The following is a 21,902-nucleotide window of genomic DNA, read 5'->3' as shown; positions in this document are numbered from 1 at the left end:
ATGGCTCCATGGAGCGAGGTGTCAGTCACCAAGTCTGAAAACCTGAGTTCAATCCCTGGAACCCACACGGTGGAAGGAGAGAACTGGTTCCTGCAGATTATCCCCTGAACTCCATGTGAGCCGTGGCAGCTTAAGCTAACCCCCCCACCCCAATGTCCCCATAAACACAAACTCAATGAATAAATAAAACTATATAATAAAATCAACCTTAAAAAAAGTTTTACTCCTAAGAGATTTTCATCTTACTAAGACCAACTCCTTACCCCAGCCTGGAGCCTCCCCCCCCCCCCCCCACAATGTACTGCTCTTCCTCTGTAATCAAGAACCCCACTACTAACCTAAGGGTGGTTTGAGTCCAGTGCACCCAACTGCGGGAGATAGAAAAGGCATTTTAAACCAATTCAGTGCAGCTTGAGTGACTGTTTTGGGCAATGCTTTATTGCCTTAGAGACCGAAGAAGTCTGAAACGACTGTTAGGTGGGCACATTTGATGCTTAGTAAATGGCTTGGACCTCAAAAGTAACCTCTGTCAGTAATTTAGTTGCCGTTGGTCCATCCAGGAGGATGCACTCTGAGAAGAGGCCCTGCAGAAACATATCATCTCTTTGGACCTCTGAGTTTTGCTCCACAGACTCGGCTCCGACATCCACAGTTTACTTCAAATCAGTTTTTTCAAATGAGGAAAGAGAAACTAGGAGAATTAGAAAGGCCAACCGAAGGCAGACTCTGGATCAGACCTGGGGTTCTCAGGGGAAACAGTTTCTGATTTGTCAGGGGCAGCGAGTAAAAAGGGTGAAGAGACCAGAAAGATGTTTAGATCAAGGTCAAGATTCCCCAAGGGTCAAGTTCAACTTCCTTCCCTGAAAGAAACACTCATGGTTGGTTTCACCCTCAGCAAGTTTGAAATCAGACAAGGGAAGCCCCAGTGGGAGCTGAGACAAAGATCTATGCATTCAAGCTCCCCTGCAGAGGGCGGAGGCTCAGGCTCACAGCACCACATCCTCTCTAAGAATAGATGAAGTTCTTTCTCTCTAATTCCAGGGACTTAGAAGGAGCTCAGAGTTTAAGAGCAAACACAGAAGCACCGGAACATCCTCCCTTAGCTTGCCACAGCCCACATAGGTGTGCCATTAACTAACACTGCTGAGGACACCCTGGGGCTGCTGGGACAGAATTAGCAGCAGGGCTCCTCCCCAAAATAGAGATGGGGAGGCAGGGGCTCAGGAGAAGTGAGGCTCTGTCTCAAAAGCTCTTTTTCAGTCACATGTGCTAGTAGAAGACAGTGCTTAGACTTAAGACGGCAACACTGCAGCTCCGCTCTCCTTTAACTAGTTAGTAACTAAGAAGTGGAAGTAGTTGATTAATTAATACAGTGCTCAGATTTGGGGAGACGGTGGAGAAATAGCCCATATGTTAGACATGGGAAGAAAGCAGAGGGACACCGTCTGTGGGAGGCAGTCGGGCAAGATGAAGTCAGACTTAAAGTATGTCCCCTAGAAATGTCTAAGGGAACCTTCTCAAGCCCGGAGGATTAGCTGGAGGGATTCCGCCTGGTGGTGTGAGGTGGGGCGGAAAGCAACCTCTGGAAGGTTCAACTACAGGGGACTGCTCTGGTAAATGAGGTATGATTTAGTAATCTGAGTGATGGAGAGAACGGCGACATACAAAGTCATTTTGTGTGCATTGCTAGGGGAGGGAGAACTGATTTTCTGGTTTTATAAATTTATGTGAAACGCCTTAGAGGATGCATCAACGTCTCAAAGCAGCGTGGGAGAAGTGGCTTTTAAAAGTTTTCTTTCTAAAGAATAAAAATCATCTATAAAATTTGGAGGCTAGAGAGATGGCTCAGCTGTTAAGAGTGCTTTCTGCTCTTGTAGAGGACCCAGGTTTGGGTCTGAGCATTTCCATCAGACTGCTTACAGTCACCTGCAACTCCAGCTCCAGGGATATGACGCCCCCTTCTGGCCTCCACTTGCATTGCACATATACAAATAAACCTTTTAAAATGTCTACAAAACAAATATTCTCCAATAAATACATGATGCCTTTGTAATGTTAATGCATTCTCTGTGTGTCTGTGTGTCTCTATGTCTGTCTATGTGTGTGTCTGTATGTGTGTCTCTTTTCCCCCTCCGTGTGTGCGTGTGTGTGTGTGTGTGTGTGTGTGTGTGTGTGTGTTTTGAACCAGAGGTGAATACTAGGCATCTTCCTCAATTGCCCCTCACCTGTTTTTTGAGGCACAGTCTTTCCTTAAACCTGGAACTCACTGATACATTCAAACTGATTGGCCACACAAACCCAGGGATACAGCTCCCAGCACGGGGGTTATAGGTACAGAACTGCCATACCCATTTTTTTATGTGGGTACTGGAGACAGAACTGAGGCCCAGTACGGCACACTCTTTACCCTTTGAGCTGTCTCCCTCAGTCCTGTGACACCAGCATTTGACAGTACCACCCCACAGCACCACCCTCACCCCCCAGAAACAAACCTTGCAGGTGGGTCCAAGGCACTTCTGCAAGTTGATTCGATCAGCTTCCTGCTCCATTTCCCCATTGAAGTCATAGTAGGCCATGTCCCCCACCAGCAGGGCATTATGGGAGACAGGCAGGAGGCCACACTTCATAGCTGACACCTACAGGGAAACAATAGTTGCCTAGCAATTGCAGCCCAGGAGGTGGGGGGTGTTGGGGGTGCACTGGCCCTCTCTCCTCAGAGCACAGCAGGCCAGCCAGGGAGTAGGGATGGTCATAGGGAGGAAGGAGCCTGCACCACCCAGGCCTTTCTCACTGACGGCTCTATGGGCTTCTCATTCTCTTGCACATCGCTCCGAGGCTGTGAGGACTACTGGGCAGAGCACTCCAAGGAGGGTCCTGCTCAGTCCCAGCTTTGTTCTCATCTGTGACTGGCAGGAGGCAGGATTGGCAGAAATGTTTTCCCCCATTCTGCTCTGATACAGGATGAGTGCAAGGACCCAGTGCTAAAACTTGTGCTTGCTTTATGTCAACTCCTGACATAAGTTGGAGCCATTTTAGAAGAGGGAGCATCAATTAAGAAAAGGCTCCCACCAGGTTGGCCCTTGGGCAAGGCTGTGGGCTGGTTTCTTTTCTTTTTTTTCTTTTTTTTTTTTTTGGTTTTCGAGACAGGGTTTCTCTGTGTAGCCCTGGCTGTCCTGGAACTCACTCTGTAGACCAGGCTGGCCTCAGAAATCCGCCTGCCTCTGCCTCCCAAGTGCTGGGATTAAAGGCGTGCGCCACCACTGCTGGGTGACCAGAATTTTTAAATGATGACACTGCTGTACTCCAAATCATATCTGCTCAGGGGAAACAGGTGCTCTGGGCTGGCTGGCACAGGAAGCCTGGCACTACTCACCGCTGCTGTGGCAGGCGTGTGCAGGTGGATGGCACACCGCACGTCGGGCCTGGCGGCATAGATGGCTGAGTGCAGACTGAAGCCTGTGGTGTCCACTGGGAAGCAACTGCTGCCCTTCTCCACCACCTCTCCCAGAATGTTCACCTTAATCTAGGCAGTAGAGAAGAGACCAGACTCAGGGCTCCCGCCCTCATCCACACATGGACCCAACACATTCCCTGGTCCATGTCCACCACTCCAGATGACAGGAGCAATGGCTGGCCTTGGTGTTGGGGTACAGCAACAGGGAGTCCTGGCTGTGGTGAGTCTTAAGGGATGGCAGGTGGATTCTGCGGGGGGAAGTGGTGGGGCAGTTTCTCAGGCTTTGTTATGCATTGTTTCAGATTCTAAACATAGAGAAAACAACACTTCTAGCAATTTCCCAAATGATGTCCAGGCTGTGGCCCACATACCCCACCCTGAGTAATGAGCTAGAAGAGAGTCAGTGAAGGAATCTTCTAGAAGCAGCTAAGACGAACCTTGAATGCCTGCAGAAACCTTCCCAGAGGAAGTCATGTCTAAGCTGAGCCATCTCATTTGTGAAATGTCTTAGTACACAGAGGTAAAGAGAATGATATACTGAACACCTTTCACCGTCACAGAAAAGGGACCAATGGAAAGATGTCACTTTCTTAGCCCGTTTTCTACTCCAAGAGACAAGCAAGTGGCTTGGCTAAGAAATGTCACACACAATATGTGCATAAAGGAAGAGCAAGGGAGAAGGGAGGGGGAGCAGGCAGGGGATGGAGAAGGGTAGACCAAAGGGGGAAAGGGTAGACGGGGGTGGTGGGGGGGGAAGGGAAGGGTAGATGGGGGTGTAGACCAGAGAGGGAGGAAAGAGGAGAGTGGGAGAGAGTGAGAGAGCGAGTGAGCAAACAAGAGAGAGAAAGACACACACACACAGTGAGTGCTGGTGGGAGAAAGAGCACATACATGTATGTATGTGTATATGTGCACACACACTTGCACACACAGAGCGAATGTTGCTATTGGCTGGCTATGGTGTTCCTACTTAACAAATAGATTTACAAAGCACCAACATCACAGAAGGGCTTTTGGTGACTGGTACAAGACAAGTGACCTTTCTGCATAGAAGTGGTAAGATGTTTATACTCAAGGTGCCCCCACCATCCTTCCCAGCACACTGCAAGGCCCACCCCTCAAAGACCCAAAGCACTCAACACAAACCTGAATTCTGAGGCAAGATCTTTCTAAACCAGGGGTTCTCAAGCTTCCTAATTCTGTGACCCTTTAATACAGTTCTTCATGTTGTGGTGATGCCAGCCATAAGATTATTTTGTTGCTACTTCATAACTGCAATTTTGCAACTGTTAGTGAATTGCAATGTAAATATCTGATATGCAGGATATCTGATATGTGACCCCCAAAGAGGTTGTGACTCACAGGTTGAGAACTGATATCCTGACACTTTAGTGAGCATGTGCTCTGGTCCTCAGGCACTGTGCAGCCCTGGGATCACATGAAGATGATTACACCCTACACACTAACAAGTTAGATTTTAGTTTCTTAAAAAGAAAGAAAGAAAGAAAATCACCGTTAAGTTGGCCCTCAAAACAGGAAGCACCTATGAAATCCAGACTAACACTCAAGGCAGCTCCACAAATGGTCTCACACCCCATTCTCAAAAGCCCACAGACGAAAGAGGGACCAAAGGGCCATGAGATCATGGTATGTGGAGGGGCACAGTGTTGTACTGTGTGCCCATAGCACAGGAGCAGCTTCCAATAGGCCTGTTGCAAACCTCTCTGTGGAGTGGGTTTCCTGGGTTAGGAGTGGCTGACACTGGCTGGGTGTGACAGCCACTCCTCCAGCTCACGCTCCTTAGGCTGCACGTGCTCAGCCTGGTTCCCGGTTCCTGAGTGGCCCAGTCAGATTCCCCTCTGGCTCGTGTGTCCCTTATCTCATCATTGGACCTTTGACTTGTGTCATTCAAGAATCTCCACAACCTGATAAGACAGTGGCCAGTCCATCTGGTGCCTCTGTCTAGATGAGAGCTCTGAGGACTTCCCCAGAGGCTCAGGCTTGGACTCTGCTGCTGTGCACATTTACAAAAGAAGCCCATTGTTAGGACACTGCAGGGAGTGGCAGCATGATCTCACCTGCTCTTCTCTTCCTCATAACCACATTCTTCCCCTGAGGGTAGGAGCTGCACATCCATACACAGCAGTCCAGTGCTTGTCCACACCCCATACTGCCCCCTGTTGGGGACTTCCACAAGCCTGCAGGGTCTGTCCATACCTCAGACCACCTCCTGAACCCACTGCACCAAATACCAACTGCCTCTGCCCTAGGGACCCCCCACTCCACCCTAGCTCCTCATATTCAACCTCAGCTGGCAGCCCAGCTGATCAGCAGGCCCAGTGAGCAAGCACACAAGCCCAGAACTGCAATCGTCCTGTGTGCTGGCCTCCACACCTCTGTTAGGACCTTCGGTGAACAAAGGAAACAGATTGTCTTGTTTCCACCTCCAGACTCCGAATGCTGAGTCCCACTTGCAAGTCTCTTGTTCTGCTCTAGTGTGTCCCCATCCAAGGAAGCTCTTTCCTCATGACATGTGGTCTAGCCTCAAGCCAGGAGTCTATCTGGGACTCCAGGCCCATCCCATCCTCCCTCCCTCTATCTGTGGCCTGCACCCTGGCACATCATGCTCTAGCCCCCACTGTGGCCATGTGCCTTCTCTGCCCAGGGAGAGTGTGAGTCCCACAAGGAAGAGAGCAGTAAGCTCTAATGTGGAGATGACCTGTCCCTCCATGGTCAGATGGGTACTGCCATCTTAGTAAGGGTTGCCACTGATGTTGGGCATACTTACCAGGCTAGATGCTGTGACTTCACTGCAGGAAACCCCCTTGGGGCTGATCAGGAAGTGGTCCTGCTCCTTGCTCACTCTCAGCTGCAAAGACAGATAAGAAACTCACGGCCAAGCAGAGAGGGAGAAGAGATACTTCCTTCAATACTGTTAAATCCTTTCCTCCTTAACTCACTGCATCGAGTCTTCCTCTAGTGAACCCTCCTCCATAGAGAGATAAAGAGGTTTAGTCTTGCTTTAAACTGTGGAGATGGAGCTTCCAGAGGAATCTCACAGAAGTTAGGCACAGCCCTGGATACAGGCGCTGGTTCCCATCCAAAGAGGTAGCTCTGGGGCGGGTTGTCTCCTCTGTTGACCATAGTAATTAGCAGTCTTTAAAAAGGTGAGTGGATTTAACCAAGAGCCACTAACAGTGCTTGGCCATGCTAAGAGTCAGGAGTCTTCCCTTCATGTTTTATGGAAATAGGAGGATGGGGGAACGGGCACAGGGCACCTGGTCCTCACCGTGACATAGGTGTCACTGAGCTGCGCCCAGCCGTAGAGGTCCAGGAGACGGTAGACACTGCTGATCTTGCACCGCATAAGCCTCTCCCCCTTGGCCAGGTTCAGGGAGTCGGCAGTGTGGAGGTCATTGATGGGTGTCATCATGGAGAAGTCTGCAGGGAGGGGAGGGGACAGTACATCTCCCTGAGGACAAGAGTTCCTCACCAGACAGCCTGTCCTTGTCCTGTGCCCCTCTAGATCTCACTGACTGATGCTACCATGGCACAAGAAACACCACCTGCAGAGAATCAAACACCCCTTGACTCACACCTAGAGGAAGAAAGGTTGTGAAGTGACTATATGTGGCTTGCAAAGCCCTCTCTCTGCTTGATTGAGTGAGACTGGTGCTGGTTCTGGAGGAAAGCTCAGGTGGTTCAGCATGTGACCAGCGTGCATGCATCTATAGGTTCAACCCTAGCACTACATAAAGTCACGGTGGTGACGCACATCTGTGATCTCAGCACTCACTTAGGAGACAAAGGCAGGAGGACCAGAAGTTCGGGGTTATTCTGGGCTACAGAGCAAGTCTGAGACCAGCCTTGGCTACAGGAGACTCTGTCTCAAGGAAACAAAATAAAGCCATATCAAGGCTCAAAGCCATGAACAACGAATTCTCAGAATACCAAGGTTGCCATAAACCCTAAAGAGGAGCATAATCCGGTAAATGCAGAATGGTTTCTGAGGTGAGATGTGTGGAGGTGTCAGCTGTGCTGGGCAGAAGGCCTGCTGTCACTGTGTTTTGAGTAACCATGCAAGGCTGGCTGGAGAGCTGCAGTGTCTGGGGGCATGTGTCTGTTTCTGGTAAGACAGGCAGCCATGCAGTCATGTGTGGCTTTTCTCTAGGAATTTGAGGGAACGTCTGAGAGATTTGGAAATGGGCCCTGGGGGAAAGGGGCTAACAATCTTGTCCCCAGGGCACCCCAGAGGTCAGAACTGATGGACAGTCTGTTCCCGTAACCATGATATCAGTGCCTATGAGCTTCAGGGCAGCAAAGAAAAACATACAAGTTAAGGGTTAGAGAGACGTCAGTAGTCAAGAGAATTTGTTATTCTTGCAGAGACTGAGCTCAGTTCCCAGCACCTATGTCAGGGGTATACATTTACACACATACACACACACACACACACACACACACACACACTCACACATACACACACATGTGTGCATGCCCACCACATTTTCTTTTTAAAAGTACATTGGTTAAGTAAAAAATTTAAAGGTCACATTATTAAAGTGTGATTTTGTCAGGACTGGTTAGGTATGGTAGCAGGTTTCTGTATTTCCGGCACTCAGGATGTCACAGTGGGAGAAAAAAGCCAGCCTGGGCTACCCAGTGAGACCCAATTTCAAAACAAACAAAATGTGAAGTAAAATATATGCTAAGAACAAAGAGAAATGAAGAATGGATGGGCCAACCTTCACTTTTGGCAAAATCCAATGAAAATGGAAATATAAATTAAATTGAGTGTCCTGGAAATGGTCTCCAACTATAGATCATTTAAAAATAATTGTATTAGGTTGCAAAATGCTCTCACTATAAATCCTTGACATGGAACTTAAGAACTTCTAGTTCTATGAAGCCTGACATTGACTAATCTATAGAAGAATAAGCATCCAACAGCTTGGCAATGAGAAAAGACAGCTCATGGAATAAAAACCAGGCCCAGCGGGCTGCTGTTCAGTGTGTGCCTGACGTGTGCGCAGCTGTGATTCACTGCCAGCACCATCAAAACACATGTGCAGCTGTGGATCACGGATGCAAATGTAGACATGTCCAAGAAGAGGGGATCTTATCTGGGGAAACTGTGTCCATCAGACTGACCTACAGTCAAGACTGTAGGCACACTTTCTGGCTTAATGATTGATGTGGGAAGGCCCAGACCATAGTGGGTGGGGTCACCCTGGGCTGGTGGTCTGGGGTTATTAAAAAAGCAAGTTGAGCAAACCAGTAAGCAGCCTCCTCCATGCCTTCTGCATGTTCCTGCTTCCAGGTTCCTGCCCTCCATGAGTTCCTGCCTGGACTTCTCTCAGTGGCGTACTGACATGCCAGCCAAATAAACCCTTTCCTCTCTCAGTGCTTCTGTGTGTGGTGTTTATCATAGGAAACTGGAACATAAGTAGTATGGAAGATAGTAAGTACAGAACCAGTCAGTCAGATGTGGTGAAGTCCCCTATAGTCCCAGTCCTTGTGAGGTCAAGGCACAGGGGTTGAAAGTCTTGGCCAAACAGAACCATGTGACTAGACTCTGCTCCCCATCTCCTCCCACAAATGGCTGGGTTGTAGCTTGGGTGAGCAGTGTCTGTCTGGCATGTACAAAGCTCTGGGTTTGATCCCTGTTTTTGGAAAAGAAATTAGTAATGGGGAAAAAAATTAAAACCAATAAACAAATACAATAATTAGTGTGTAAGACCTGTGAGTAAACAAATATGATTTGTTCAGTAAGGGAAACTGAGAACACAGTGCAGCAAAAGCCAGCACAAAAGCCAGCCGCCACCCAGTGCAAGACCCAACAATAAAAGTTGTATTGTAAGTCACTTCATTTTTAAAAGAGTCCGTCAAAATATATAATTTTATATAAAATATGTGATCAAAATTTGCCAACACAGCAGCAAAATAAAAATTTAAATGCCAGATAAAACTGAAGGGGGTAAGTGTTAAGAATCTCTGAAAATGTTTTAGATCTGGCTAACTTTGAAAGTGAGCTGTAAACTGTCAAGAGCGATGTTCCTGCTTTGCTTAAACTCTGTCAGGGCAGGGAGACAGGTGGAGCCTCCCTGCTCATGATTAAAGTCATGGCTGAATGCCCTAGAGTGGACTGCTCACCCCCACATGAGAATATATGTGCTTAAGTCCTTAACAGAAGTCTGACAGTGAAGCCCACAGCAGGTGTATCAGAACAAGGAACTGGGGCCAAGAACTAAGCCGGTGAAGAAACTGCCATGGAAGAGGAGCCTGTGTTCATCACCAACCACTAAGCCAAGTATGTTGGGACAGACTTGTAACCCCAGCATTGGGAAGGTAGAAACAGAGTATGTTCTGGACTGCCCGCCTCCCTGATGTGGTGAGTTCTAGGCCAGTGAGAGACTCTCTCTCAAAATATGTGGTGGGTTCCTTCCAAGGATCAACCTGTAAGGTTGAACTCTGGATTCCACATGCATTTGGAACATATGTGAACATGAGTGTACACACACACACACACACACACACACACACACACACACACAGGAGACCAGAGATAATTTAGAGCCTGGGTTTCAGAGAGCGATCACTATAACTCATTGTGACAATTGCTCAAGAGGACATAAAGGAATCAGTGCCCCACATGCGCCATGTTATAAAGCTCAGAATCTGTTTCTGGAGAGAGAGCTACGATGAGCTAGGGAAAAAAAGACATTTTCTCAACATTATAAAGAATAATAATCTCAAGTTCTGTGATGACAGAATTTCCATTAAAGTCACATGCAAGACAAGGATGACCACTCTCTAAATTATTAAACATCAGTCTAAAGCCTGATCGGATATAACCAGAGAGCTAGAAAAAAAAATAAGCCCAAAGGCAAAATGCTGGCAAAATGTCAATATTTGCAGACTATGTGATTTTCTATATACAAAAACACAAGGCCAGAAAGATGGCCGGGGGGGGGGGGGGGCGGTGCTTTGCTTCCAAGGGGCTCCCACAGTGGGAGGAGAGAACCAATTCCTGTGGGCTGTCTTCTGACCTCCATGCACACATTGTGATATATACACACTCACAAACATATGTATGATTACACACACACACATGCACATAAATAAATAAATAAATAATAAAATCATAAAATGGTTTTAAAACTCAAGATAATATGTACATGTATATTCAAGAAAAAGTTTATGACAACCAAGTTATATATTATTACCTGGATGGGCTTAAGACACAGTTAGATCATATGAAAATAACTAGTAAGCTTTCCAGGTGGATATTACAGAACTAACATAAAACATACCTTGTTTCAGAATATTCCAAATCAGCTCTTGAAAATATTTTTAAAATTATCTCCCACATGCTAGGGAGAGTATTCTAGAACCAACCATACACATTCCATCCCCCCCCCCATGGAAATTATATTCTAAAATAAAAATAAAGAATTCCAACTCCTCTACCAACTCAATCTTAACAAATTCCAATCAAAATCCTGAAAGGATTATCTTAAGGTAGTGAGAATAGAGTTTAACAGAATAACTCCAAAATTACTTTATAGAATAAATTTGCACAAGAGATTAAGATGAATTGGTGGCTAACTAGGGTCCTTTGACCTATTGTCTAGTCACATGGCCAGCAGTGGAAGACAGAGGAAAATCAGAGAGGCTCTGCTCTGTAACAATGTTTGCTACAATATAACAAATGCTATGAATAAAATTAAAAGACAAAAGAGAAACTGAAAATGGCTGTAATATTATTGACAGGCCGTAGAGAAATGGTATTAATTTATAAAGATTTAAAAACCTATTCCCAGCACACTAATAGGAAAACTGGCAAAGAACAAGAGCTAACATTTTGCTATAAAAAAAAAAAAAAAAAAAAAAAAAAGCACAGATGAAGGCTGAAGTACAGCCTGTCTCAGAGCGGGGGCGGGGCAGGGGAACAGAAACTAACAGTCTGAGGTGGAAGGAGGGCCACGCCCACCACACTCTGTTGGCTGGCAAATCTCTTTCTCCGGGATGGTGAGGGGACAGAATCTGTGTTATGCATAATGCCTACAAGCTCATATTTGCATTCTTCCAGCCATTCTTACAATCTATCTTCAGGAGATGGTTCAGTCATTTCACCATTTTCTTATTACAATTTATCTTCAGAAGACAGTCCAATCATTTCACCATTTTCTTATTATAATTTATCTTCAGAAGACAGTTGTGCATGAGGCATCAAATTTATTTACCAGGATGCCTAGCACACTGTGACCCATAATAGTAAAAAACGATGAACACAATCTAAAACTCCAGTAAGGAGTGATTGATTCATTAGCATGCATCCACAAAAATTATTGCAGAACCCTATTTACAATGAAGAAATTTGGTTGATATACCATCAAAATATATGTCTTATTCTTGCTTTCAATAACCTATCTATATTAAACAAATAAGTTGAAAGGATACATCAAACCATTGCTAAGAGTGACTTTGGAGTTCTCGAAACACAACGAAGTGGGGTTTGGCTTTTTTTTTCTCAAATGCTCCCTTAGTTGTGCCCATCGTACATCTGAGTCATATGCAGCTTCCAGGCTGCGGGCAGAGCTGCACAGTCCGGGAAGGGAGCCCACACATAGTCGTAGCTGCTCATACTGCTCAGTAGTGATCACCCTGGCTGGTCTCCTGGCTCCACTCACCTCTTCTCATGTCCCGAAGTCACCTCCACCCTTCCCATCCCTGGCATCATGAACAATTCTCCTGTGGGTCTTTAATTCATAGCAATATCAGAAGCGGAGCCAGGCATCTCTTTGCCCAGGCCTGCTAATGCAACTACAGCTTGGCTATTACCTAGCAACCAAGCTGTTTCTGATGCTTTCTCCTCCCTTCCCTACCACATCCCTCTTCCTCTGCTCCTGGCAGACACCCAGGCACCCACATACTCATGGAAGAAGCTGGGAAGACTGCGTGGGAGGTGCTGGCCATGAAGTCCGCAATCTGTCGGAGGGCCCAGATGTTGGAGGAGTTGTTGCCCTTCTTCATCTGCTCCTGGATGAGGCCTTCCAGCTCCTCCCTGAAAGACTGCAGCAGGCCAAGGGGTTGGTACCCTGTTCCTCATGGAGGATCCAGGGCCCAATAAGCCCTCACAAGAGGGCGAGGCTCCACAGGTCCCCAGGGATTGGTGCCCAGCTCCTTGCAGGAGAACTGAGGACCCTGAAGATCCCTAGGAGCTGAGGGCACAGCAAGTCCCGAGGGGCTGGTCCCTGAGCTCTGCACAGAAAGTGATCTCCGCCCACTCCCCTCCTGCAGCTCCTTCACAGGCAGACTGCCCCTGCAAGTGTCCAGGGGGCTGCTCTTCCAGTTCTTCAGTAAGGGCCAAGGACCCTGAGGGATCCCCAGATGCAGATTCACCCAGGTGCCCCTTCAGATAGCTGAATTCAAGGAGCAATGACCAAGGCTATACCAGTCACGCAAGACTTCACTTTAGGGAGAATTATTCAAATAATCCCTCTCTGTTAGCATACCCAGGGCTCTTCTCACACGTGTATTCTTACTGACTGGCTAGGAGAGGGAGAAGGAGTAGAGAACCTCTCCAGTGCCTGCCACTGTGGTGTACTATGCCAAGCTCAGGTAACTACTTCAAGCTGAACTTCTTATCTTCCTGGCCAAATGGCAAGAGGAAGCATGAAAGGAACAGGAACTATAAAGATGCCGAGGACCCTATGAACTAGGTAAAGCACCACGGGTCCTGCAGCCCCATATCCTGCCTCACTCACTAACCATGGCTGGAGATGCTCTATTCTGTCACCCCTCCCTCTGGGTATCTAGACCTTACCCTAAGGTCTTTAAGTACCTGCTGTGTTCCTCCAGGCCTCTGACATGTGCCAAGAAGGCCCGAGGCTCATCTCATTTCTGTCTGTTCTCCCGAGCAGTCTGTGTGCTCCTGGTGAAAACTGCCCACAGACCAAGGGATGCCCTGTTCCAAAAGGCCCCAGGGAAGCCACTTTCCTCCCTGGGCTTCCCAGCCTGTGTCCTACAGAGCCCCAAATACTATCCTCCTTCTCTTCCCACCCTTGCTCTTCTTCCCCTCCCAAGGGCCAGCAGCACTCTTACCTCCTCGGCCATCCCTCGTTTCAGTGTACTGCCTGCCTGGGAATGAGCTCTGAAGACAGAGCTCTGAAAGAGCTCTGTGAGACAGGCACAAACCCACCCTGGTCTGGAGCATCTAGGTCAGGCTGGCCCCTGTCCCATTGCTCCTCTTATCCCCTTTCCTCAACCCAGGCTAGACATTCAGATGCTACTCGATCTACAGTGAGCAGGATACTCTATGCTACTCAGCAGAGTGAACCCTAAGCCAGCTCCATGGCAACCCATCCTCCCGCTCACATGGTCCTATCTGTTGCCTATTGCAGGAAAAGAGGACTGAAAACTGAAGCCTAGATATAGCATAGCAAACCGGGTTGGGGCATGTCTCTCTGCTATTTTCTGACCCAGAATTTAAGCACATTCCCTGGCTTGCCCTTGACCAGTGATTAGGAAGTGTGATGGTAAGCCTTTAATCCCAGCACTTGGGAGGCAGAGGCAGGCGGATTTCTGAGTTTGAGGCCAGCCTGGTCTACAGAGTGAGTTCTAGGTCAGCCAAGGCTATACAGAGAAACCCTGTCTCGAAAAACCAAAAAAAAAAAAAAAAAAAAAAAAAAAAAAAAGGAAGTGTGATGGTTTGTATATGCTAGGCCCAGGGAGTGGCACTATTAAAGGGTGTGGTCCTATTGGAGTAGATGTGGCCTTGTTGGAGTGGGTGTGTCACGTTGGGTGTGGGCTTTAAGACCCTCATCCTAGCTGCCTAGAAGTCAGTATTCTGCTAGCAGCCTTCAGATGAAGATGTACAACTGTCAGCTTCTCCTGTACTATGTGCCTGCCTGGATGCTGCCATGTCCCCACCTTGATGATAAGGGACTGAACCTCTGAGCCTATAAGCCAGTTCCAATTAAATGTCCTTATAGGAGTTGCCTTGGTCATGGTGTCTGTTCACAGCAGTAAAACCCTAAGACAGGGAGGAAATCAAACACCCTCATGACCAGGCCCATCTTGTTCAGCAAGCCTAAACTGCCGAGACCCTGAGTGGGGGACAAGCAGTCAGAGCCACTGGTCTTTTGAGTCTCCAGTCCTCCTGCCCCGCCCACTCACAGGGCCCCGCCCACTCACAGGGCCCCGCCCACCCACAGGCCCCTCCCACTCACAGGGCTCTGCAGGATCATGGTGACCCGCTTCTTCTGTTCCATCAGGTTGAAGTCCTGCCGCAGGTCAGCTGCACGGTTGCGAAGGCGCAAGTACTCGGGATCATCCTCAGAGAACCGGTCGAAGTAGTGCTGCCCCTGAGAGGGTGGCGGGGAGGACGCCTCGGGGACCGTTTCCTCACTCATGATCTTGCTGAGGCTTCAGTCCACTCCTAGAACCCTGTAGAAGACGGACAGGGTGAGCTCCTAGTGGGCCAACGGCTTGCTAAGGCAAAGGGTGGTGTGATTCACCATGTCCTGTGGCTACTTCCAAGGAAGAAGGCAGGTCACCTCCTGGGATGACGACCCATAGGTGCTGCTAATGCACCATGCCAGACAGACGTGAGGGTGGTTTGGGGCCCCATAGGTGCCCACAGGACAGTCTTGTTACCTTCAGCCTGTGATTCTTTGGCAAAATGAGATCGTGGGTCCAGGCAACTTCTATTCTCCATCATGATTTTATACCCAGGCCCTCTCCATTGGTGGGCGCTACTGTCTTCATGTTCAGACATTCACTGGGAGGCCACCTAGCCTGCGTGAGATCTCATGGACAGTGTTTACTCATCTGGAACCCTGTCTAGCCCAGGCCTCACTCCTCTGCTCCTTCCCTCTGCCCCCAAACACATAGCAAGCCACCTTATGGGAAGAGAGCTTACACTAGCTTTCTGGTCTGGGAGCCAACTGGCAGAGGAGGACAGTAGACAGACTTTCCTGGGGGCCTGAGAAAGGACTTCCCGCCAACAGGAACAGCTGGTAAAGGGGGACAGAGCACTGGCTATCTAAGAGATAGTTTTTTTCTGGAGTCAATGTCTCTGGGTGCTGCAGAGGGCTCCAGCAAATCGAAGGATGGGACTGGGTGTGGCATGCTAACAATATTCTATGTGTCTCCCAGTCAGTTAGGGGAGTTCAGAGCATAGCCTTGAATGTTTAGACCATTACCCTCAGTAAACTTCCCCTATGACCTTCAAAAGCCATCAATCACTTACCAGTAGGCTGAACCAGGCCTGTCCAGTCTCTGTCCTCAGTGCCAGGTCCTCACGACTAGGAGGGCTGGCACAGCCACACTTCACACAGCCAGCTGGGAACTGCCAAACAAAAGTGCAGACATCAGTACCTCAACCACACCGATCACCACCGAAGTCAGGTGCGGTTCTTCACCTGACTTATCCACAGATGCTGGGACCCACTTAGAAATGATCTGGAAGACTGTTTAAAAGCTAATCATGACTATTAATAGGTTAAGAAGACTCTATTACATTTATAACTAGAATCAAACTTCCTTTAAGAACCCATTTGCTGGTTGCAAGCTGAGGGAGGAGGAAGAAAGAGAAGGAGACAAGGAAGTCATGGAAGGAGGAGAGAAAAGGCCTGAGGAGGAGAAGGAAAAAGAGAGGAGGGAGAAGAAGTGGGGTGGAGGGAGAGAGAAGGAAGTGGGGAGGAGGGAGAGAGAAGGAAGTGGGGAGGAGGGAGAGAGAAGGAAGTGGGGAGGAGGGAGAGAGAAGGAAGTGGGGAGGAGGGAGAGAGAAGGAAGTGGGGAGGAGGGAGAGAGAAGGAAGTGACGAGGAGGGAGAGAGAAGGAAGTGGGGAGGAGGGAGAGAGAAGGAAGTGGGGAGGAGGGAGAGAGAAGGAAGTGGGGAGGAGGGAGAGAGAAGGAAGTGGGGAGGAGGGAGAGAGAAGGAAGTGAGGAGGAGGGAGAGAGAAGGAAGTGGGGAGGAGGGAGAGAGAAGGAAGTGACGAGGAGGGAGAGAGAAGGAAGTGGGGAGGAGGGAGAGAGAAGGAAGTGGGGAGGAGGGAGAGAGAAGGAAGTGGGGAGGAGGGAGAGAGAAGGAAGTGGGGAGGAGGGAGAGAGAAGGAAGTGGGGAGGAGGGAGAGAGAAGGAAGTGGGGAGGAGGGAGAGAGAAGGAAGTGGGGAGGAGGGAGAGAGAAGGAAGTGGGGAGGAGGGAGAGAGAAGGAAGTGGGGAGGAGGGAGAGAGAAGGAAGTGGGGAGGAGGGAGAGAGAAGGAAGTGGGGAGGAGGGAGAGAGAAGGAAGTGGGGAGGAGGGAGAGAGAAGGAAGTGGGGAGGAGGGAGAGAGAAGGAAGTGGGGAGGAAGGAGAGAGAAGGAAGTAGGGAGGAGGAGGAGATGAGAAGACAGCAGGAGGAGAAAGGGAAAAAGTAAGAAAGAAGGGGAAGTCACAAAGGGGAAAGGGATAGGAGGAAGGGAAGAGGAGAAGGAAAAAGAGGGTAAGGAGGAAGAAGAGGAAGAGGAGGAGGAAGAGGAGGAGGAGGAGGAAGAGGAGGAAGCTGCGGCAGCCACTCAGTTGTTCTGAGAGTGGAAGAAGCAGAGTATGAAACCAAGAGATAGAATTCCTGCCCAAGGCCCCCAGAATGCTTTACTGACAGCCAGTATACTCACTGGTGCTAGAATGAGAACTCTGAGGATCATGCCCAAGAGACAGAAAGAGTCTGAAGGATACCACACCCCAGGAAGGTGGGAGAGCCTGGCCTGGAAAGAGCTTCACATAGAATGCAATGAAGGAATGGACCCAGTAGGACTGGGTGAGTGGGGTCATCTAAAGGGGAAGGACATTCAGCAGACATGAGGAAGACACTCCTGCAAAATTTCAGAGGCCAAAGATCCTTGAAGTTTGGTGGGTAGGGAGTGTGTGTGTGTGTGTGTGTGTGTGTGTGTGTGTGTGTCCAAAAGCTATTACTTTCTCCTGGATGTCCTGTTACCCAGTTCCCAGGTGCTTTGTTGTCTCACCCAGGGCCAAACCCCCTATATGCCCCACCTACAGCTGAGGCTCGGCTCTGCCCATTCTCTGTCCTAATGGTGGAGAAGGGGCCATCTGGAGCTTGGCCTCTCAATGAGAAGCAAGAAGACTAGATTTTGGGGTGCACATGCCTGTGCTCACTGAGACAGCCCCTTCTGCAGCCGACCTAGTTGGCCTAGAGTTTTACATCTAGTACGCTGCAGTCTTCAAGACCAGACTTGAAGTTCATCTTGCTACCTCAGGGGCTAGGAATGTTTCCAAAAGCCAGGCCTTGTGTTTAACATGTCTAGCACCTACTGGTGACTGCTAAACAGTATTTTCATTTATTAATTATTTTAACTACAACAGGATCATAGCCACTACTATGCCCTCAATGGCCCTGTCTTCATTACTGACCTCATGATGGAGCTACTGAAAGCCCTGATGCCCTTCCTAAGAACTAGTCCTGCCTCAGAGGTCAAAATTCACAAGATTTGAAATGCTGCGGTCTGAATAATATCCTATACAGAGTAAAGAATCAGCCCAGAACTGATTGGGGGTGGGGCAGACCTCTGTCTCCCACATGAACAGCATAATTCCTGTCTCATTGCCCCAGCTCTGTGCCTGGGGTCATAGCATCACCCCTGACTGGAGTGAAATGGCCCTACAACTCTTATTAGTTACCTGGAAACAACTACCCTGGGGTGATAAGTCAGCTGAATCACAAACTGCAGAGTCAGGCTGCACTGGGCTGGAACAGACAGGAGATCAGCACAGTTGAAAATGGCTTTGCTTGGGCCAGAGAACTCCCAGCAGCACCAGCTCCCATGGCTTCCCAGTACATGTCTGAAGAGCCCTCCCTGTCTTAGCTGGAATTTCTACTGCTATGATAAAAAAAACACCAAGTCCAAAAGCAACTGAGGGAAGTCAAGGCAGGAACTCAAGGCAGGAATTGACAGAGGCCATGGAGGGACGCTGCTTAGTAGCTTGCTTAGTGGCTTGTTCAGTTTGCTTTCTTACACGACCCAGGACCACCAGCCCAGGGTTAACGACACCCACAGTGGACTGGGCCCTCCCACATCAATCATTAATTGAGAAGATGCCCTACAGACTTGCCTGCAGGCCATGTGGACGGAAGTATGTTCTCAGTTGAGAGCCTCTCTTAGCAATTGACTCTAGTTTGTGTTCAGTGGACATAAAACCAACCCAGACACCTCTGCATCTAGCTTCCAGCCCCCAGAAGAGCTGGGAAGCAAAGGACCGTGTGGGCTATAGCACTCCAGTTGGGAAGAAGAGACACCTGACATCCTGGCAATTCTAGGTGGCTCAGAGAGTCAAAACGTATGGCACCCAGGGCCACCCACTCTAGGGATGCCATCAAGCCAGCATGAAGATACCAAGAGTCTCACAGGGGATTCCAGTCTGTGCACTCAGACACAAAAATGCTAAAGAACCTTTCCAGTTTTAATGTCAGTGTTAATTTCAGCCTGCCCAATGGACTGTGGCTTTGGTTAGTTCATACTGTGACATGGCTATGCCTATGCTGGGCCCACCTCTCTGTCTTACCAGCAACTACCCCCAAGTATACCAGAGTCAACCTTGACTCCTGCTTCTCCTTGCCCTGTGGATTTCAGCCACAGAGCCTTCTAGTTTTATGCCCCTTTGTCATATATAACCCTTCTTGTCTCCTGACCACTGTCCAACTGGCTGCTGGAGTCACTGTCCCAAAATTGCAAACTAGCTCCTGCCTGCCATGGTCCTGCTGAAACCCAGTGCTCTTCAACAGGGGCACTGAACTGGCATCTTTAATTCCTGTTCTTTCAGTCAAAACTTAGTCAAATTAGAGTCCTGCTACAAAAATAGCAGAAATTCCTTCTTTTACCCTTGCCAAGTATCAAACTATAATTATGAATTTGCTTTTTAAAACCAAATGCATGCCCCCTCTGTACTGAATTCACACTCAATGACATGCCCCCCCCCCACACACACAACTAAGCATGGTATGGCATGTTTTCTCTCCCCTCTCTCACTCCACACTCCCCCCTTAGGGAGGCCACCAATAGAATAAAACCACACCCTGAGGTGACACTCAGCATCTGCCCCACCCCATTCCCATCATGCTCTGAGCTACTCATAATTCATTGGCAGCCTCTCTGGGGAGAGAAAGGAAACCCATTCCTCTTTACCCCTTCCTGACATCTGGGTGTCCTCTCTCTGGGGAGTCTGTTCAATCTTCAGCTTTCATTTTCTCTTAATTTTTTTTTCATTCTTCTTTTAACCCAACAGCAGCAGCTATTACCTAGAATTTCTAGCAAGCGGAAGGAGTTGGTTTTGATGTTTCTCTGTTCTAGATGTTGCACGGGGCTGGTCTAAGGTAGATGCTGGATAAATGCTAACTGACTAAGTAGACATGTGACTAATGGTGTACTGGGAAGTAGGGTCAGATCAATGAAGCAGAACCAGGTCCATCCAGGCCTGAGGGGAGCTCACAGCACAGAAACTCTTTACAGTGAAAGGCAACAGGTGCCCTGAGGATAAGTCACAACCTCCTAAACTGTGCTCCTTTGATATCCAGCCCAGGGGATGGTCTCTAAGGCCAGTCAGTCTGCAGCAAACTCTAGCAGATCTCCTGCCACTTGAGTGGAGAGTCTCTGGACTAGAACCGTCAGTCTTACACTGGGCACACACAGCCTAAATAGTCATGAACTGTCCTTCTGCTGTGTACCAGTGCCATAGCTCAGCTATCTGAAAACCCAGCCCTGCCTCTTCCCAGATCAGCTCTGAGCAAGACCAGCCATGGGCATTTGCTGAAAGTCTCAGGCATGGCATCAGAACCCATACCCACATATCCTGCATTCTGCCAAACAAGTCCAAGTCACATGCAACACTGACCCCAGGGGCCCAAGAAGCAGGTAATGTCCATACCACACTCCACAACCCTCTCACTTTCCAAAAGCCCCTTACCCCAACTTTGTCTCCCTTAGGAAGCCCTGGACCCCTGGATGTCCCTCCCAGTGTGACCAGGACTTTGCTCTGCCCTCCACAGCTCTAGGCTCCAGGAGGCTGGAGGTACAGCTGTGCTATAAGTCATGCCAATGGCATTTTCCTCCCTGTCTTACTAAGAGCAAGTCACCCATGGTCCCTGGAGGCTACACTGGCTCCCTGAGGCTGGAAAGAACTGAGCAGCCACAAGAAAAACAGATAGGAGGCCATATAGCCAGACACTGCTAAAATCTAAAGATTAAGCTCTGTGTGGCTTGAGAGGTGGGTGACCATCTCCCACCACTTCACTGGGGCATCTCCACACCAGGACAGAGTTAGATGCTTGGCACACAGAGTCTGAACAACCATGAGCTGCCCTCACACTTCAGGTCACCGCTACCACTGCCTCAGCTGCTTGAGAACCCAGCCTTGCCCCTTCCTAGGTCAGTTATAGGCAAGGCCAACCACAGGCACTTGCTGCAAGCCTTGTGCCCAGCATCGGAACCCACACTCACCTATCCTCCATCTTTGTAGACTCCCACAAATGGAAGAGGCAGGGGCTGTGGCCTTGATGCTGTTACCCAGAATAGATGTGGACAGTTAAATAAGAGACTCGGCTACACCCTGCCTGTCAAGTTCAGATAACGGCAGGATAGTGGGGGACACTTATCACAGTCTCTCACACCACATGATTCTTCATTCTTCCATGTCCCACCTCATGTAATAACCACTGTGGTCATTTAGGACCAAAGTACTTTTAAACAGGAGAAAAGAGGAGGAACAGAAAAAGTGGTAAAAATCAATGTCGGCTTCCTGAAACCCTGCTAGCCGGAAGCTCTTCACTGAAGACTGCCTTGCATGCACCTGAGTACTGACTTCTGGGTACTCCTGATGCATGCTCTTCTAGAGAGGCCCAGGGGAAGGCTAAAAGCTTCTGACTCAGAGCCTCACACCTGAGGGGCTAATGGACAAGTTTCCCATCCACCTGTTAGTGCGAGCAGCCGCCAGCGCTGCTTTCACGGGGCTAGACTCACTTTGTTTCCTTTCCTCTCACTGTGCAACAATGGGTCTGTCTGGTCAGGAGCTTCAAAGACCAGGAGTGACCAGGAACAGGAACTGGACACCAGAGCAAGATGCCGGGAGAGGTAGACATCTCCCAGTCATCCGGAGAGCCATAGTCAGTCTGTGTTCAGTGAAAATGAAGGTGCATATAAGACACAGAAACACAGACACATGTATGCTGACATGCAGTCAACTGGTCATCTTGATACAGGGTCTGGAAATGAAGACCAGGCCTGACTGGAAACAGACCTTGCTCAGTGCTTCTCTGGACATTTATGAGAATCAAGGTCTTGACTCAGATCTTAATGGTGGATATTATTCAGTGCATGGAGCTGTGAAACCCAGAAGCTGCTGGGGCTGGGTCAGGCCTTCTCTAAGCCCTGCAATGAAGAGCCAGTGTCT

General features: G+C 48.8%; 1 protein-coding gene across 3 annotated transcripts in view; it reads right to left on the bottom strand.

Annotated features, from left to right (window-relative positions):
- Nucleotides 1-21,902, bottom strand: part of Add2 (adducin 2) — a 100,657-nt gene that overhangs the window by 23,898 nt on the left and 54,857 nt on the right. For 2 of the 3 annotated variants that reach the window (XM_034511394.1, XM_034511395.2), the window contains exons 2-8: nt 15,711-15,809; nt 14,689-14,905; nt 12,391-12,529; nt 6,744-6,895; nt 6,243-6,323; nt 3,374-3,523; nt 2,493-2,636 (exon numbers count right to left, since the gene is read on the bottom strand). In XM_034511394.1, coding sequence (XP_034367285.1) covers nt 2,493-2,636; nt 3,374-3,523; nt 6,243-6,323; nt 6,744-6,895; nt 12,391-12,529; nt 14,689-14,871 — 849 coding nt within the window. In that variant the 5' untranslated portion in view covers nt 14,872-14,905; nt 15,711-15,809. Of the gene's footprint in view, nt 1-2,492; nt 2,637-3,373; nt 3,524-6,242; nt 6,324-6,743; nt 6,896-12,390; nt 12,530-14,688; nt 14,906-15,710; nt 15,810-20,953; nt 21,050-21,902 lie in introns of those variants that run through there. The other variant, XM_076940032.1, reaches the window with a different exon arrangement.

The sequence above is a fragment of the Arvicanthis niloticus genome, chromosome 9 (genome assembly GCF_011762505.2).
Source record: "Arvicanthis niloticus isolate mArvNil1 chromosome 9, mArvNil1.pat.X, whole genome shotgun sequence".
Lineage (NCBI taxonomy): Eukaryota > Metazoa > Chordata > Mammalia > Rodentia > Muridae > Arvicanthis > Arvicanthis niloticus.
The sequence above is the reverse complement of the archived record's forward strand: the minus strand, read 5'-3'. Positions and strand labels throughout refer to the sequence as shown.